This window comes from Octopus bimaculoides, chromosome 13, assembly GCF_046866305.1.
Source record: "Octopus bimaculoides isolate indiv1 chromosome 13, ASM4686630v1, whole genome shotgun sequence".
Taxonomy (NCBI): domain Eukaryota; kingdom Metazoa; phylum Mollusca; class Cephalopoda; order Octopoda; family Octopodidae; genus Octopus; species Octopus bimaculoides.
The window spans coordinates 62,104,455-62,123,846 of NC_142940.1; the positions used below are offsets into that span (position 1 = coordinate 62,104,455).

A 19,392-nucleotide genomic window follows, 5' to 3' on the forward strand; every position below is an offset into this window, starting at 1 on the left:
GGTTAGACTTACTGAATGCTGCATATTTATTTCTAGTTTAACAGATTTATTACTTTCAACATTGAATATGTTAACACTAAGTTATTTACTAACAGACACCGTCTGGAACAATAGATTCATTATTGGAGCCTGTGCTGAAGCCCACCCCACCCCCACCCCACCCCCACCCCACCCACACACTCCAAATCCACGTCTTCTTTGACTACATCCCATTTTCTTGTTACCTCTACTTGCATTATATATCTGTCTATATATATGTGTGTGCATATATGTGAGTATGTGTGTGTATATATGTGTGTGTGTGTATATATGTGAGTTTGTGTGTGTGTGTGTGTGTGTATATATATATATGTGTGCATGTGTATTTTACATGCCTTCTTTTTCTCTATATAAAGTGATAAAGTCTTGCAATCTGGGTTGAATATGGTTTGCTAAGGAGATCTGATACGCCGGACTGGCCCTTGTGCCGGTGGCACGTAAAAAGCACCCACTACACTCTCGGAGTGGTTGATGTTAGGAAGGGCATCCAGCTGTAGAAACTCTGCCAGATCAGATTGGAGCCTGGTGTAGCCATCCACTTCGCCAGTCCCCAGTCAAATCGTCCAACCCATGCTAGAATGGAAAGCAGATGTTAAATGATGATGATGATGAAGTCTATTGATTTCGTTTGTTGGCTTTAAAGACAACATTCACTCCCATCTGCATCATCTTTATTTTTTAAAAATTTCGGTTAGATGATTTTTTTACCAGGTTTCTTCCCTTTCCTGTATCTTAAGCCCTTTGCTCCCTATCAAACATCATCCATTGATGACTTTTCTCCATAGTTCCTGAATTCCAGCTTTTTTTTTTTCTCTTCCCCCAGCTCTTGTTGGGTTTGAATTGTCATCAATGTTTCTGTAACTTTTTAATTTTTTTTTACTAGATAAGGGTGTTGGCTCAATGCAAACCTATTTTTACCTTTGGGAAGAGGTGACTCATATTACACACACACACACACACACACACACACACACACACACATGTGACTAGCTTCTCTCAGTTTCTGTCTACCAAATCCACCCACAAGGTTTTGGTCAGCCCATGTCTCTAGTAAAAGACACTTGCCTGAACCTGGAACCGTGTGGTTGGGAAGCAAACTTTCTTACCACACAGCCATGTTTGTGCCATAATTCTAGTTCTTACTCTTCCTCTTCTCCCATTCATTTTATCTTCTATTAGCAATCCCTGGAATTCATTTTTTCCTAATTGAGGGTCCAGAATATTTTTTTCTTTCTTTGATGTTTTCCTTTCATTGATTTTCAAGTTCCGTCCAGTTTTGTGAAAAGTTTTATCATACCCTCATCTCAAGCGCTTGTAACCAATTTGGTAAAACTTTGTTTTGAGCTCCATAGAGCAGAGTGGACCATACATAACAATTAGTTCACAATGCATAACATTAATACTAATTATATGTATTTCGATATTTATATGTAAACATAGCTCTGTGGTTAAGAAGTTGGTCTGGGCAACCAGAGGGTTCAGAGTTTGATCCCACTACAAAGTATTGGGAGCAAATATTTAATGAAGCTTTTGATTGATCATCATCTTCAGAGGGAGATTTGATAAACTGAAACTTTGTGAGAAAGAGGTCTGTTATCCATCCATCTGCCTGTCTGCCTACCTGTCCATCTGCCCACCTGTCTATCTGCCCACCTGTCCATCTGCCCATCTGTCCGTTCCCCCATCAACAGGTGTGTGTGTGTGTGTGTGTGGAGGGGTTAATATCTTGCTTGGAAACAGATAAGGGTTGACACCAGGATGGACATCTGGCCCTAGTAAATTTTGCTCCAGTATAGGCTCATCTGACCCATGCTAACATAGAAAAGTAGATGTTAAAATGATGATAACAAGGATATGCCTCCAGTTTTCCAAAACGGCTGAAACCATCCACGATCCACCTTTATATATTAATATCCCATTCTTTATCTCTCCACAATTCTCCAAACACACAGAGCCATGACCTATATGTATGTATGTATATATAAATATATAAATTTCTTTTTTTTTTATCTCTCTACAGTTTTCCAAACAGACAGTATTTGACAGCTATCTCTCGTTTGTTGATAATTACAAGAAATCGGGCAATGCTCTTGAAAATGACTTGCTGACAAAATCTTCTGTCTCAAAATTTATTGAGGTAAGTGGCTTACGAGGCATGGCACGGCGGCATGGCATGGCGGCATGCACACAAACGCATACTTTGTTGACTGTCTGTCTCTCTCTCTCTGTCTATTACTCTCTCTCTCTCTGTCTATTACTCACTCTCTCTCTCTGTCTATTACTCTCTCTCTCTCTCTGTCTATTACTCACTCTCTTTCTCTCTGTCTATTACTCACTCTCTCTTTCTCTTTCTCTCTGTCCTTGTGTGTGTCTACTAGCTGTCTTTTTCTCCCCCCCCGCCCCCTATTGTCTTTTTCATTCATCAACTAAGAGTACACATGGCTTGTTAGGCTGAAGATTTTGTCTGTCTTTTAGTATTCCACCTGTTCTTGCTTGCTTCCCTCACTTGAAAAGACAATGTTATTGCAGTATGTGTGTATGAAAGTAACTATTTATATCTATATCTATGTGTGTATATATATATATATATATATATATATATATATATATATATATATATGAATCTAATGGTAAGTCTGCATATGTATTGTTGTGTTATACCATCTAAACTAACTAATTACTTGTGTGTACCTAGTACTGAGCTTAGAGTATTTTAAAGCTACTCTTAGTTGTCATATGTTGGTAGTATACTATCAGTATGTATATATACACACACGTATCTATCTATCTATCTATATATATATATATATATATATAGACATATACATAGGCACCAAATCCAATATAGATCCTAGACTGCACCCAGGGCTGGTTCCAAGTTTACTGTATGTGTAAAAGAACATGATAAGAAAGCTCCCCTCAGTTTTCTATCTAAACCAAGTCTAGAACTGTACTTGGATCATTCTTCAGACCATAGACAGCTGATAGTTCACCCTGTCACCAGAGTGTATTGTCACATGTGATCTCTCAGGCAATTAAAAGAAATGGTAAGAATTTAGCTTAGGATTCACAGAATGAAGGCACAGCAGAAGCTGGATCCAATCTCATTTATATTTGTTGGTTTCATTCATGTGTTTGTGGACATTATTAAATGTAAACACATAAACATATTTATACAAACATAATCAAAATGCTCTTTCATCTATTTTGCATAGAAAATAGAAAACTTAATGCTTAGCCGAGGGGTGTTATTTGTACAACAAGGCTAAATGTGTTTTTATTAATCATACATATTTAAATTCATTTAAATGAGAAGACACTTATTCCTTCTCTGTGTGGATCTGATGCTGAATGACTTGGAATCCCCTGAGAACCAGAAATGCCACTAAACGGTGCATCTCAGAACATCCACAGGATGTATCTAAGAATTGAAAATAATTGTAAGCTGTGAAAATAGTTTTGTCTGCTTTAGTGTAGAAGAATCATCAGCAGGGTGTTCATCTTCAAAGGGTTAATGGTAATATAGGCAGAGAGAAAGAAAAAGGTGTGTGGGGGCAGGGTGAGAGAGAGAGATAGAGAGTATGGTTATCTAATCTAACTGGAAGTTCTTTATCTCACTGGGGCACTGGGGTCATCAATGAAGTTTTCTGTTAGTTAAATTCTGTATCCAATGGCAACAGGAGCATGATGGGATTCAGAACTCAGAATCGGTAAATTACTGAACTTGAAACTGTAAAAATATCCATTTGTGTTCACTCTATTTAATGATAATAGGTAAAAAAACAAAACAAACCAAAGCTAGGAGTCAATGAAGATAGCTTGTATGTTCAGTTTGCAGTGGAAAAGGGGAAAGTCTGCTGCATCTTCTCCATTCACTGCTGACCTACGCCTGCCCCAGCGACTCCTTTGTCTTTCTCTATTGAAAGGGAAAATCTTGAAATGTTAAACTCACCCTCGTTCCTGGCATCAACTGAACCATTCCATGATGTTTCACAAACTATCCTTTTGACTAATTTCTGCTGAAGTAGGTCCTCGGCAGCTTTTTCAAATCTCAAATTCTGTTCTAGTATAACACTGCCTGGCCAATACCTCCCAGACGCCATGGGAAAAGTGTAGGTAGGTAAGGAGGGCGGTGCTTCCGGGTGGCTGCAATTCTGGTGAGAAAGGATTGAGTAAGTGTTTAGTGCAAGAATAGAATGACAGTGAAATGAAGAGATGATGGTGATGATGATGATGACAGGAGAGATGGGTGCATCAGGGTAGGCTTGGGTGGCAGTCATACAAAGTTTGTTAGTTGAGAGGATCTAAGGTCCTTATAGTTAGTATTAGAATAACCAGAAAGAGTGAAAGATGAGATGAGGAAGCAGGCGATCTATGGGTTAGTCATTGTAGCAAGTTACTAAGTGTGTGTGAATCTTTGTCAATCAACCGGATGGCCTATTTTGGCAAGCAGTCTCGGATATTTGTGTGTTTGTAACAGCAGCACTGTCCCAGATATGCGAACATGATAAAACGGTTATTTACAGCTATTTACACATTGATAACTATTTGAAAAAAAGTCTGGGTTTTTTGAGAGTTAAGAGTTTTGACCCAGGACCCCGAGTGCACCACAGGTGACCAGATGCAAACAGTGAACCATTTGGTTGGTGAACCATTTGGTTGGTAAACCAAGACAACCATTTTGCTTACTGTGAGTATCATTTCGTCGTTCTTGTGACTTGGCATTTATTCCACTGTTGGAACACTTTGCATGACTGTTTACTAACACGCACAATGACTATTTTCTTTGAATTCTACTATTTTATTGTAACAGTGTGTGTGTGTGTGTGTGTGTGTGTGTGTCTGTGTGTGTGTGATTTCATTTATTAGCCATGAGTATAATTTATTAAAGTATTGGTTGTTTAAATTTACCTTCCACTACATCTACATAGTGTTTATACTCAAGGTCAAGGTTTGAGTTGATACAATGGCTCCATATAAAATCACTTGAGCATTGCCTGGTTCATATAGGAATCATATATTTGCAGTTCTCTATGTGCAGTAAACCCCAGTTGATCGAGTTGATTTAAGGTTTATTTATCAGCAGTGCAACTACAGATTTGTTTAGATTTGCTTCTATTAAATAATTTTCTGTAATGGTGGTTAATTGAGAAATGCTTATTTATGAAAGCTAGAAAAATTTTGGCAATATTAGACTTAAACTTCAAAGAAGCAGAAGGTGTAAACCAGATGATGTTACAGACTCTGTTTCTTTGAATTGGACAGTAAGGTGTGAAGGATATATGTGATGTAAGTCTTTGAATCTGCTTGCTTTTAACACTTTATTATAATACTTTATTTGATGACAAGTTGGAGATTCTTCTGCTGATATTACTACTGAGACTTTTGAAAATTATGAGTGGATGTCAGGAGTCTATATTAATATATGTGAGATTGCTGTAAGATATGTGCTTGTCTGTGTTTAAATTGAGGATAACAGCTAAGAAATTTATAATGGCGATAGTGTTCTTGGGCTGAAATATACGAAAGATGTTTATAAGGTAATTTTTAAAAGTATCTAATGAATATTCATTGTCATGTTGAAATATAGTCAACCCATCATCTCTGTAGAAGCTCACTTTTATTGGGATAGATTTCTTGGTGGATCTAAACTGTATTGGCCACCCACATTGCCAAAGTACTCTCTACTATGTCAAATAAACTTGTGGGGTCTTAATTTTGTTTTTTAACCTCCAGACAGAATCATCATCATTTAATGTCCATGTTCTATGCTGGCAATGTATTCAAAGAGTTTTCCTTATGTGCATAATATATCATTATCATCTGTATTATCTTATATCCTAGTAAATTCTAGGGTACTGAAGAGCAGAGGTTTAGCAATAAGAGGATTAAAATTGAACAACATGGATTTGGGTAAACTTGGTGTAGTCCTTATAAATTTCAATAATTTGATTAATGACTGTAATGCTGTACATCGATTATTAGAGGTTATTTGACTTCCTAATTTTTCTCTTAATGTTGCTTAAGATTTTTTTATCATCATCATTTAACATCCATTGTCCATGCTGGAAGGCTGCACCAGAATCCAGTCTGATTTGGCATGGTTTTCTATGGACGAATACCCTTCCTAATGCCAACCACTCCAACAGTGTAATGGGTGCTTTTACGTGCCATTTGTGTGACACGTGTATCTGCCATGACTGCAATTTTGCTTGGCTTCATGGGTCTTCTTCTCAAGCCCAACATAATGCCAAAGGTCTTGGTCATTGCCTCCATGAGGCCCAACACACGAAGAGAGCTTGGTCACCTTGCCTCTGTAAGGCCCATTCAAAAGGAACTCAGCCACCTTGCCTCTGTGAGGCCCAACACTCAAAAGGAACTCAGCTACTTTGCTTCTATAAGGCCCAATGCACCTTATTAATTAATCCAGTCTCTGTTTTTCCAGGATTCATTTGATTAATTTGCATTTGAGATGGGAAGTGAAATTAACTCTATGGGCCTTAAATGTGATGTAACTTTGGTTCTGGCTAACACATTCTATTCTGTTACTTGATTGTATAGTCTTTGCCTCAATATTTTCATTTCTAGTGCAGTACTCATCAAAAAATGACAGGTTTATTTGAGTACAGAATAAATTATGTAAACATGGTTGAAGGAAAATTTATAAATAAAATATTTCATATCACATTTGGATATTTTTACGTGAAGAATGTTATTGTGTCATTGTCAGTCATTTGTCACCATAGATTCTTAATCTGTCTGTCTTTTTGCCTGCCTGTCTGTCTTTTTGCCTGCCTGTCTGTCTCTCTCTTCCGCCCCCTCTCAGTTTGTATCTTCTTTTGCTTCTTTTATCCTCCCCACAAATACTTTGGTTTGTAAATATTACTTTTTCACATTTCTTCCCTATTCTAAAGTTATCTCTCTTCTTTCCACTTTCTCCCTCGTTTGTTATTACTTACTCATGTACACCTCTCCTTCTCTCATGTTTTTCTCTCTGTCCTTCCAATATTTCACTGTATTGTTAGTATGTTTTCTATGGACTTTCTCTCTCTCTCTTCATCTAATACACTTTACACTTCTCTCAGCACAGTCACTGCTTTCTCCTTCCATATTCCTGAAACATGACAGAAAAATATATTCCAGTGAACAAAAATGTGACACACTTTTAGACATTATAAATTTGCACTCACTCTGGCATTATAGTTTTAGTTAACATCCTTGTTTAGCAATTACTTATGGGTTCCACTCTCTACTTGTATCAGGATATACGCAAGTTTTTTTTTGTTTTTTATATAAATATATTTTCTTTAATAGTCTTAATATCAAAGTTTTAACTTTGTTTTTGTATAACTTTAACTGTTGGATATTTTACTTGAGAGATCATATTCAAATGCTCTTAGTCTCTCATACACACACACACACACACAGACATGCACATGTGTGTGTGCATTGACTCACACACACAGACATGCACGTTGTGTGCATTGACACATACACACACGTGTGTATGCATTGACATACACACAGACATGCACATATGTGTGTGCATTGACACACACACATTTCTGCATGTATGTCTCTAACTACAAATATGTAACACTATCATTTGTTTTGGTGGTGATGTCATTGTGATCTTTGTTGTTGTTGTTTCTTTCTTTCTGATGTTTTTCATTGTATTGGTCACAGTAAAAGCAGTTGTCATTGTTTTTGTTTTATTTCTGTCCTCACACACCTAAAATGATTATTGTAGATGTGTTGTGTCAGTTATTTACCAATTCCTAACTCTACCAAGTCAAACGTTTTCCTATCTCTTGTTTCAGCAATGTCAAAGAGATAGTGGCAGTAAACTTTCTCTGAAAGATTTGATTGCAAGACCTATTCAGCGGATACCCAGATATGAACTGCTAATACAGGTTAGTGATCTCCCTCCCTCTCTCTCTCTCTCTCTCTCTGACCTATCTGTTTATCTAGTTCACATTTCCTTGTAATACTTCCTTTCTTTTTTTCCCCACTTTTCTCAGCACAGCTACTCCTTTCTCATTCCATATTCCTAAAAACATATTATTGATTTTTTTTCAAGTTTATCTTTTATCTTTCACCTTTTACTTGTTTCAGTCATTTGATTGTGGCCATGCTAGGGCACTACCTTGTAGTCAAACAAATCAACCGCAATACATATTTTGAAGCCTGGTATTTATTCTATTGATCTCTTTCGCAAAACTGCTAAGTTATAGGAACATAAACAAACCAAACAAGTTGTCAAAGAAACACAGACACATATATGATGGGCTTTCACACAGTTTCTGTCTACCAAAGTATCATATTTGGTTTGAACATAAGTACAAAGCCAGAAATTCAGTTTCAAAACGAAAATTAAGTTTCATTCAAGGCAATTTTTCAACTGATGGGATCGTGTGCATAACAAAACCCTTGGGTGCCACAGAGGGGGACTGAACCCAAGAGCATGTGGTTGCGAAGCTAGATTCTTAACCACACAGCTACGCCTTGTTACACACTTTTTAAATTTTGAGTTCAAATCTTACTAAGACCTCTTTTACCTTTCATCATTCTGAGGTTTATAAAAAAAAAAAAAAGACAGCCCATAATTACTAGGGTTGATGTAACTTGACCATATCTTTGAAGGCAGTGCTCTAGCATGGCCACAATCCAGTGACTGAAACCAGTGAAAAGGCACACATGGATGCACACACACACACACACACAATATTTATCATTGTGTTATAGTTATTCACCCAGGAAAAAGAAAAATCATTAATAAAAAGAAAATTTTTTAAAATGCAAACATGATCACCCCCCCCCCCCCCCCCACTACCACCACCGCGACTCTAATAAAACACTGAAAAGTTTTTTGCGCCCCCCCGCCCCACACACCCTCTGTTGATAACATGGTTATTTTGCTCTTAGCAATGGGTCCCGCCCTAATTTCTGCAGACACACCCTGCCTTTTCCTTCATTTCATCTCACTTACTCTCTGCTGTTGGCACCAGGTTCACCACCACCACCACCACCACCTCCATTACATAGCCTCATCACTGGCAATCTCTATCGTGATCATCCACCACCACCACCACCACCACCACCTCTGCAATCATTGATACCTTTGCTATACCACTTCCATACTTTTATTGTAGTCACCACCACCATCGTGGTGATGATGGTGGTGGTGGTGGTGCTGCTGCTGTTGTTGGTAGAAATGCTGTGATGCAACCAATATTGAGTATTGGTGGTGGTGGTGGTGGTGGTGGTGATATTGATGGTAGCAGTTGTAATAATAGTGGTTGTAGTAGTAATTTTTGTTTGTATTGGTGGTAGTATTTGGTACTGTTTGAGATGCTGGGTTAAGGTGTGTATGTCTTGGGGAACTTGGGTTTCTTATAGCAGATGTTGATATTTTCTGAGAGAGAGAAGAGAGAGAGAGAGTGAGAGAGACATTGCAAATACGATGCACACATATTCAAACACATGTACAGATGTTGAAATATATAGTTAAATACAATTCAGGTAAAAGCCTTGTAGAATGCTGTGCAAAGCTCATCCACAGTTATTGGCTACCTGATGTCATCATACAGTGGAAATGCTCCTGCTACTAGATGTACATCAGGAATTCCTTAATATCCATAAACTGCTGAAAACGACTCATCACGTTGGGTATACATTCTCACACTGAGTGAAATGATGGCAGGATCTAAGGAAGAACTTACTTAATCACCTGAGGAGGTGCATTGGAGGGATGACAATGATTGCATGAAATCTCACCTGTGTACTTGGGTGTAGAAATGTGTTGAAATAAATGTAGTGATTTTAAATATATCATTCGTTCCATTTTCTATCTATCTATCTATTTATCTGTCTGTCTGTCTATCTATCTAATTATCTATCTATCTATCTATCTAATTATCTATCTATCTATCTATCTAATTATCTATCTATCTGTCTGTCTGTCTGTCTAATTATCTATCTATCTATCTATCTACCTAGCTATCTACCTAGCTATCTACCTAGCTATCTATCTATCTACCTATCTATCTACCTATCTATCTAATTATCAATCATCTATCTACCTGCCTCTCTCCCCCTTGATTGATGGTCTGGCCCTGGGGAATGAATTCTCAATGCATAATACAACATTTCCGGGGGTGACATTTGTGGCAGGTCTTCCAGGTCGCTCATCATCTTCCAGGGATGTTCTTCTGATTTTGAAGTGACTGTGCCATTTGAAAAATTACCTATGACCCATTTTGCCTCTTCACCGTAGGCTCGTCAAAGCATGCTCAATCTTTCTGTCATAGACTTCCCAAGTTTAACCCAAAATTTCTCACTGGCGCTTTGTTCCTGTCCATGATGAAATTGTAGACTGTGCATACACGTGATCACAAAAACAAAACAAAAAAAATTTCACAACTTGTGAAGAAAACACAGCAATGTCACTCGGTACACTGCTTCATGAAGGTCACTGCCATCTCTCACTGCGTATGCAACCATGTGCTGCCATCTGTTGGCATGCTACAGAATTAGCCTGGGAAGATTTTGATAGCATTTCGTATACACAGCTATTCAAGAAACAGCTGTAAGAGACTCCTTTATTTATCTGATACCTTTTACTCCAACAACTCCATTGTAACAACTTCACAATTACGTTTGAATAATGAACTCCATGCTCTAAAGTAATACCACATGTTTTCCCTGTTCATTCTTTCTTTCTAATATATATTTTCCTCCCACTCAATGATGAACCACTTATAGCCATCTGTTGCTAGGCAACTACAACACCACTTTTCGTTTTAGTTGCAGTTCAAGTCAGAGTGTTAAGTGGTAAACCAAACCCGAGCACTTATTGTATATACCTATTGCATTACGTCATTAATGCAATTTTATCTGCACTTATACATATGTATACATACACACATACACATGCACACACACACACACACACACACACACATAAAAGCACACACACTATTCTACTAAATTTGCTTCAGTACTATTTCTGAAGAATCTGAAAAAAGAAACTGTCAGTAAAATAGTTTTCTTGAATTTGTTCAGCCTTTTTACTCTCTTTCCAGTATTGAGTACTTCGTAATCATTGCTGTTTGTACGTCTGTACAATTACTTAGATTTAATAATACATTTTGTATGTTTATTGCATAAACGTGTATGTGTGTGTGTGTGATAAAAAGAAAAGCCTAATGAAGAAGATTAAATCCATTCTTTTGAAAAAGAAATGTTTGTTAAAAGTTGGCACCTAAACCTCACTGGTGTCTTATTTCTTTGGTTCCAATCAGATTCCACTGATAGTGGTAATTGTTTTTTGGTACGACCTGGTGGCAGGGGTCAACTGAAATCTTGCCCCACCTTAGAGAGTACTTCTCACTCTAAACAACCAGCCTCCTCCTTTACCCCACTCATCACAGCTTGTGTATGCGTGTGCATATTCATACACATACATATACACACACACATACATACATATATACATACATACACATATATACATACATACACATATATACATACATATATTTACACACACATACCCATATATATATATATATATATACATACACATTTATATACACATACATATATATGTGTATATAAATATATATATATAAACACACTTTTATATATATATGTGTATATATATATATATATATATATATATACACACACACACTTATATATATGTATGTATATATATATACACTTATATATATATATATACACAAACACACATAAATAAATGTGTGTGTATATATGTGTGTGTATATATATATATATAAATGTATGTGGTGTATACATACATTTATTCATCCACATACTTGCACAGGCAAACATAAACATACAATATTCTTGTGTGTGTGAGAGAGAGAGAGAGAGAGAGAGAGAGAGAGAGAGAGAGAGAGAGAGAGAGAGAGAGAGAGACAGGGTGTGTACGTGACTTTGATTCTAAAGAGGGTTTTCTTAGCCAGAATTAATGCGAAGTGTTAGTCAGCCGAGATTGCACTCCATCACAACTGGGTGGTTATCAGACCCTGTGCATGTTGAGTCAGAAGGAAAAGTCTCCTTCCTTCATATGTGTGTGTGTGTGCGCACGCACGCATACACACACATACATACAGGACCTTCACATGCGCATGCTCCCTCACATACTCATGCATGAACACATACAGGTGTTGCATATACACACACATATACACACACACATTTTTGTGATAATCTGGAAGTCTGTTTCTTTGACAGCAACAGTTGCTATGATGATGATGATGATGATGATGATGATGATGATGATGATGATGACGGTCATGATAGCGATGTGGTGGAGGTTGCAGTAATAGTGGTCGTGGTCCTTGTAATTATTGCAGTAGTAGCAGTAGTGGTGGTTGTAGTGATAATAGTAGTGATGGTGGTGGTGGTGGTGGTGGTAGTTGAAGTAGTAGTATTGGTGGTTGTAGTAGTGGTGATGATGATAGTTTTTGTAGTTGTAATGGTAGTGGTGGTGGTGGTGGTGGTGATGGTGTTCCTTGTATGTCCTCACCCTCAATCTTATCCACTATTTTCTTATCCTAAACGTTGTTTGCTATATTTTCTGCAAAAAAAAAGAAGAAAAAAAAGAAGAAAAAATAAATGAATGCAGAAAAAAAAATGAAGTGAGATAAAATGTAGAAGGAGATATATGGAGATAGGGCCTGGGGTAGACAGAAATAAACCTGTCTTCTGGTGGAAATCTTTGTGAATGAGTCATTCACAGAATGGTGTATTGGTGGTACTGTAAGATTAAAATCTAAGGAAACCTTTAAACTGCAGCATTTATTTTTGTCTTAGTTAGGGAGGAGCCCTTAACTGACGGAACCCCTGGTCATAAATGAAAGTTGCTTCGTTTATTTTCCTCTTCTATCTTACACACACACACACCAGGCATATCTTGGTCATTTTTGGACCTCTACTGGATCGAGTCACTTCTGTTAGTTTTAGGCCTTCCTACCTGTCCATGCTAGCCAAGTGCAGGCTGCATGAGGTGTTCCTGTAGACAGATGATTAGCCCTGGCTGTGAACACCTAGGCATAATCTGAGCCTAGAACAACACAATCCTTATGGGTTCCCTAAAATAAAATAGCAGCCAAATATTGAGGTTGGTGTAATTCACCAACATCGCTTCCTCTCCCAGTTTTTTGGCCATTGTATGTGAGAAATGATGATTACCTCCCCCTTGGCGAAGGCGGAGGTATTGTTTTCAGTTGTGCTTGATTGTTTGTTTGTCCGTGGACAAGATGTCTCAAGAATTGCTGGATGGATCCAGATGAAACTTTTAGTGGTGTTTGGCCTCGTGACTGGCATGAAATGATTAGATTTTGGGATCGATCCGGTACCAGACAAGGATTCTGGATTATTTGTTATATTTACTTTACTTTAAAGATTACGATCTTAACATTGACTTTCAAGTCTTTCTCAATTATCTCCCTTTAGGCTGTTTCCTGGACCTTTTTTTTTTTTTTTTTTTTTTTTTTGCAAAACCCTTTGTATATCGTCTTGTGTTGTCCTTTAATGTTTTGATTCATATTAGCCCTTGTGGCCAATAGAAAGGATTATTATTATTATTAAGGTGGTGAGCTGGCAGAAACATTAGCACGCCGGACAAAGTGCCTAACAATATTTTGCCTGTCGCTACATTCTGAGTTCAAATTCCACTGAGGTCAACCTTGCCTTTCATCCTTTTGGGGCCGATAAATTAAGTACTAGTTGTGTACTGAGGTAAATCAAATCTACTGACTCCCTACCCCGAAATTTCAGGCCTTGTGCCTTTAGTAGAAAGGATTATTATTATTAGTCTTCAGTCAGATCTGAATAGTCTTGTCTTTGGCAAAGAAATAATAATCAATTGCTTGTGGAGAGATCAATCTGCAAATAATACGACTTGCTGTTGTTGCAGTCGCTGTTCAATCCAGGTCGATCCTGATCCAAGATACCACTATTGGAAGGCAATCCAGCCATAACCAACCCATAATGTTTTTCAGACATAGTGTACCTTCAAGAACTTTATCCACTATGTCTTTTTTTTTTCCTTTCTCCCCGCCCCCTTCCAGACAGTAGGATATGTTTTGAGGAGATTTGGTTGCCATTCTCAAAGGTCAAACAATTCACAGAAAAAGACGAATCGTGCTATATTAATAACTTGGCTGCATTACACCACAACCTGTTATATTACACTATTCCTAGCTTGGTCATCAAACCGTATAGTTCCTGTTAGCGAGCAGATATATCGTTTTGCTTTTAATGTTACTGTCCAACTTAATTTAGCAGAAACCTTTGATGTTGTTCCTATTGCTGTTGCTCTTGTTGTTGTTGTAGCAGCATCTCTTCTTTTCTGCGTTGGCTTTGTTCACCTGAGTCTTTAATTTCAGTTCTGTATTCCATGCACAATGAACCATTTATGTATTGTGCAGTGGCCCTCTCCGACTGCCTGCCTCTCTGTCTGTGACTTTGTCACCTACAGCTGTGCATTCACACTTCTTTCCGTCATGTTGTGAAGCAAGAATTAGCCCCAGCTGGAGGCATGGCTGTGTGGATAAGAAGCTTGCTTTCCATTCGTATGACCTTGGGTTTGATCCCACTGTAGGATACCATAGGCAAGTGTCTTCTACTATTCTACTACACCCCAGGCCAACCAAAGCCTTGTGGGTGGATTTGGTTGATGGAAACTGAGAGAAACCTGTTGTATATGGATGTAGCTGTGTCTGTGTTTTGTCCTCACAGGATAAAAAATTTTTTCTTACAAGGAAAAATTATTATTAAATTTCAGCCCTTTTGCCTATAGATTATTATTATTTTAAGGCACCAAATTGGCGGTGTTGTTAGCACGCCAAGTAAAATGCTTAGCGACATTTTGTCTGTCTCTACTCTACATTCTCAGTACTTTGTCCCACATCTTTTGAGGTCTACTCCTTCCACAAGTTCCCTCTGTCTTTACAATATTCTGGTCTGCAGGTACATTCATGAAGTTCCATTCTTGACGAAGATCTATCCTTTAAGGTCTTTCTGTCAGAGAGTAATTTCTGGTCAGTTATGTTGCAGCTTCTTCTCTATGTATTATTATTATTATTATTCCAAGGTCAGCTTTGCCTTTCATCTTTTGGGGTCAGTGAAGTAAGTAGTAGGGTCAGTGTAATTGATTAGGCCCTTTCTCCAAAATTTCAGGCCTTGTGCTTATAGTGGAAAGGATTAGTTATTATTATTATTTCTCCTCTACCATTTTGTTTAGCGGCTCCTTGAGAACACCCCTAAAGACCATCCTGACTCACCGTTACTCATGCAAGCGGAGAAAGTGATGCATGAAATAGCTTTGAAGATTGGTTCCATCAACGACAGCCAACAGGAAGAAGGCCAGCATGAAACACTTCGGAAATTAGAGTTGCTGCTAATCACAGATGTAAGTATTAGCTTTGTTTGTGTCACTTGCTTTTGGTTTCAGTTCCATAGGCATCACATTACTTTGGTAGTTGCAGACTCTTTGAAGAATGGAACATCAGACAACAAAACTCTGCCCTGGTGATATTTGTTCATCCATTGTGCCAGCTTACTCCCATCTTTCTCTCTCTCCTTCCTTTCTTCCTTTACCAAATCTGTGTCTAATTCCAGTATTATTCAACAACTGAACTTGCCCTTCTGGCTTTCTTCTCTCTACCATAATACTGTCTTGCCCCTACACCTTCAATGCTGCACTCATCAAAGCCTCCTCTTCTCATCTCTTATAACCAGTAATATTTTGTTTTATTTTTGTTTGTAGTTAGCAGCACCTGACCGAACTTACCTGCGCCATGATATGGTACAGATAATGGTAAGTTCATGCTTTTTTCTTCTGTTCCATTGATTTTTTTTTTAAATCATTTTTGACATATGATTTATCTCTCCTTGTTTCAAAGTAACTCAAAATAAATCTGTCACAGAATCATTTGTATTCATGCACTCACATACACACACACACACACATCAAGAAGCTTTGTGTGTATTTGTATGTGTGAGTTCTTTAATTCTTCGGATGAGTATATCTTTGTCATGTGTGTGGTGTGTGTGTGTGTGTGTGTGTGTGTGTTAGGAGATATGGGAATAGTTTGTTTGTGGTATATATATATATATATATATATATATAGTATATTGGTGTGTGATGTCTGTATTTAGTGGTAGGTACATATATATGATATTTGCATGTTCAAGAGGAGTGTGTGTGTGTGTTTGTGTGTGTATATTTGATTGTGTGTGAGTGTGTATGTTGTGTTTTTATATTCAACAATGGTCACAGTGATCAGTGAGGTAGTTTCTATGTGTTTACTGAGTCTGCTAGAAACAACAGCGAAATCTCTCACACACCCTACTGTCTTGAATAAAAAGGATGGACATAATGGAAGCTGTAGTGTGTGATTAATTACATCTGCAACGGTGTGGTCATGGGTAGAAGGCTTTTCATCATAGATCTGCTTGATCAAGGTCAGCAACAACACCACCACCACCACCACCACCACCACCACCAACCATGCTTACCAGTTAATAAAGAGATTGTATACACAGGTCAGTTGTTGTCACATTATGCTGTGTGAGGTTACTTCACCAGCTCTTATACATCCAACACAGGTAAAAGATGAGATTTTGATGAACCTGTCCTTGCTGGACAAACTACAGCATCATAGGCTGTTGACCATCGTTGCCTCTAGTGCCCAGTGGTGAACCTAGAGCAGTTTTTGGTAACCTGTGGCTTGCAGGCCTTTCTAAATGGCATGCCTAATGAAAAAGTACCTTGAAGTTTTTCAGCAGTGCAACCCACCTGGTGATGAACCATGTCTCGTGTGGTCCCCTTCTTCTAAATGGTTGCCTATGCTCGATCTAGAATATCATGAAGTCCAGTCTGAAGAAAATTTATTCACATAGATGCAGGAGTGGCTGTGTGGTAAGTAGCTTGCTTTCCAACCACATGGTTCCGGGTTCAGTCCCACTGTGTGGCACCTTGGGCAAATGTCTTCTACTATAGCCTTGGCCCAACCAAAGCCTCGTGAGTGGATTTGGTAGATGGAAACTGAAAGAAGCCTGTCGTATATATATGTATATGTTTGTGTGTCTGTGTTTGTCCTCCCAACATTGCTTGACAACCAATGCTGGTGTGTTTAGGTCCCCATCACTTAGCAGTTTGGTAAGAGTGACCGATAGAATAAGTACTAGGTTTACGAAGAATAAGTCCTGAGGTCTATTTGCTTGACTAAAGGCAGTGCTCCAGCATGGCCACAGTCAAATGACTGAAACAAATAAAAAAACCAGTTAGACCACCCCCTTGCACTTTTGCATAATGGACAGCAGTTCTTCAGAACCTGCTGCACTGTGCTTATATGTTCTCGTAGTCTCTGTTGATGGTCTTCAGGATTTCCTGAAAGTGTTGGTACCATGTGGACACTTAGTCTTCCCCATCGGCTTCGACCTGCGTATGTGTGGGGGGTGGGGGTGGGGGGGTGGGGTGTTGGTCCGTCTCGATGCTGTTTCTGGACATCGATGATCTGACTGAAGTAGTCTGTGACCAACCAGTTGCATTCTTCCTTTTCCTTTATTCTAGTTGTCGTTGTTGTTGTTTGTTGTTGTTACAGAGCAAGAAAGACCAGTGCTGTATATGGATGTTTAGTGATCTGATCATAATCAGCAGCACCAAACGGAAGAACGGACCTGTGACCAAGAAAGTTTCCATCATTCTGTAAGTCTTGTTTACTTTTGATAATGGTCATCGTCTTCATTACTGAGGCCACAGCTGTCATCACTCACCGTGACCACCACTCCTCAGCACTCTTCATAACCATCACCTCCTCCTCCATCACCAACCTTCTTACTACTGTCAGTATCATCACTGCCACCACCTTTATTGTCATCACCAACATCACCATTATCGTAAACAATACTACCTCTAATATCCCTGTTCCTATTATCAAAACCACCATCACCATCATCATCAACAACTGTGGAATCTGGCTGTGTGTGGGAGACACCATATCTGCAATTTCTCTCTGTCTATGTATGTGTGTGCGTGTATATATATAAATATATATGTGTATGTATATATATATATATATATATATATATATATGTGTATGTGTATATGTATGTATGTGTATATATGTATGTATATATATGTATGTGTATGTATATATGTCTGTATATATATATGTATGTGTATGTATATATGTCTGTATATATATATGTATGTGTATGTATATATATATATATATATGTACATGTATGCATATATATATATGTATGTATATGTATATATGTATGTACGTGTGATCTGAAAAACCTGTCTGGCCTTGGAAGAATATGACTTAGTATGGAAACAGGTGAGGGTTGGCAGAGGAACAGCTTTAAAAAAAAAATCTGTCTCTACAAAAGCAATATTAGTTCTCTCTATCTTCGATGAATGATGTTTTCATATTGATTTTCATTATTATATTATTTAATTTAAGATACGTTTTATAGTGTTTTTCAAATTTTATTAATTTTTGTGTTGTTCATTATTAATTTTCCAGACAATCCCCAACAGGTCAAGATTTTGCTGAGAATATAAAACACAAAATTTGCTTAAGAGTTGGACTTGATGATATTGAGGTTTTGAAAGGTGAGAAAGAGCATTTCCTTTTGATAATCACTGGCGCTTATACTTAAAGTGGTCAATCCTGGGCGCTGGACATTTGGTGTTATGCCATTGTGATTCATTAGATAAACTCGTTTCATTCTACAAGCTTTGGAAGAGGCAACAGAGAAAATACTAAATTCTCATGCTCTCTTCTTGAAAATAGAAATAATATATTTCTAAACAATAGCATTCTTCCCTTTCATGAGAGTGTCACATTAAGTTGACAACATACTATCACTTTATCGTGCTGCTACAGCCATAAATCTCTGAGAGATTTAGAAATATATTATTTCTGTTTTCAAAAGCGGGATAAGTTAGAGTTGAATTTAGAATTTTCAGAAACTGCTGTGGTGTAGAAGAGAAGAGATCTAAAGTTTTGGAAAAGTCCAAATTCTATCACCAGCACTGTACTTTGTCTCTGACAAAGACACTTTAATATTTTTTCAATCTTTGATTCAATATACCTTCTTTTAAGTAGGAACTACAGGTAAGTTGCATCTTGTCCTTGTTAATTGGTAGAATTGGTAATGGTTTCATTAAGTTTCACTTGTTGGTCCAAATTCTCCTATGAGGAAACTCTCCTATACCTCTCCCCTACACTTTTCTGTTCAAGTGCCTAATGTTAGAAATTATTACACTCACCAGTGTGCTAACATTTATGTCATCATCCTCAT

General features: G+C 37.8%; 1 protein-coding gene across 1 annotated transcript in view; it reads left to right on the forward strand.

Annotated features, from left to right (window-relative positions):
- The window catches only part of LOC106884297 (rho guanine nucleotide exchange factor 17), a 148,922-nt gene that overhangs the window by 109,513 nt on the left and 20,017 nt on the right, over nt 1-19,392 (forward strand). Inside the window, exons 5-10 of the mRNA XM_014935601.3 lie at nt 2,060-2,176; nt 7,860-7,952; nt 15,317-15,484; nt 15,842-15,892; nt 17,682-17,785; nt 18,612-18,700. Of these exons, the coding sequence (XP_014791087.1) occupies nt 2,060-2,176; nt 7,860-7,952; nt 15,317-15,484; nt 15,842-15,892; nt 17,682-17,785; nt 18,612-18,700 (622 nt within the window). The remainder of the gene's footprint in view (nt 1-2,059; nt 2,177-7,859; nt 7,953-15,316; nt 15,485-15,841; nt 15,893-17,681; nt 17,786-18,611; nt 18,701-19,392) is intronic.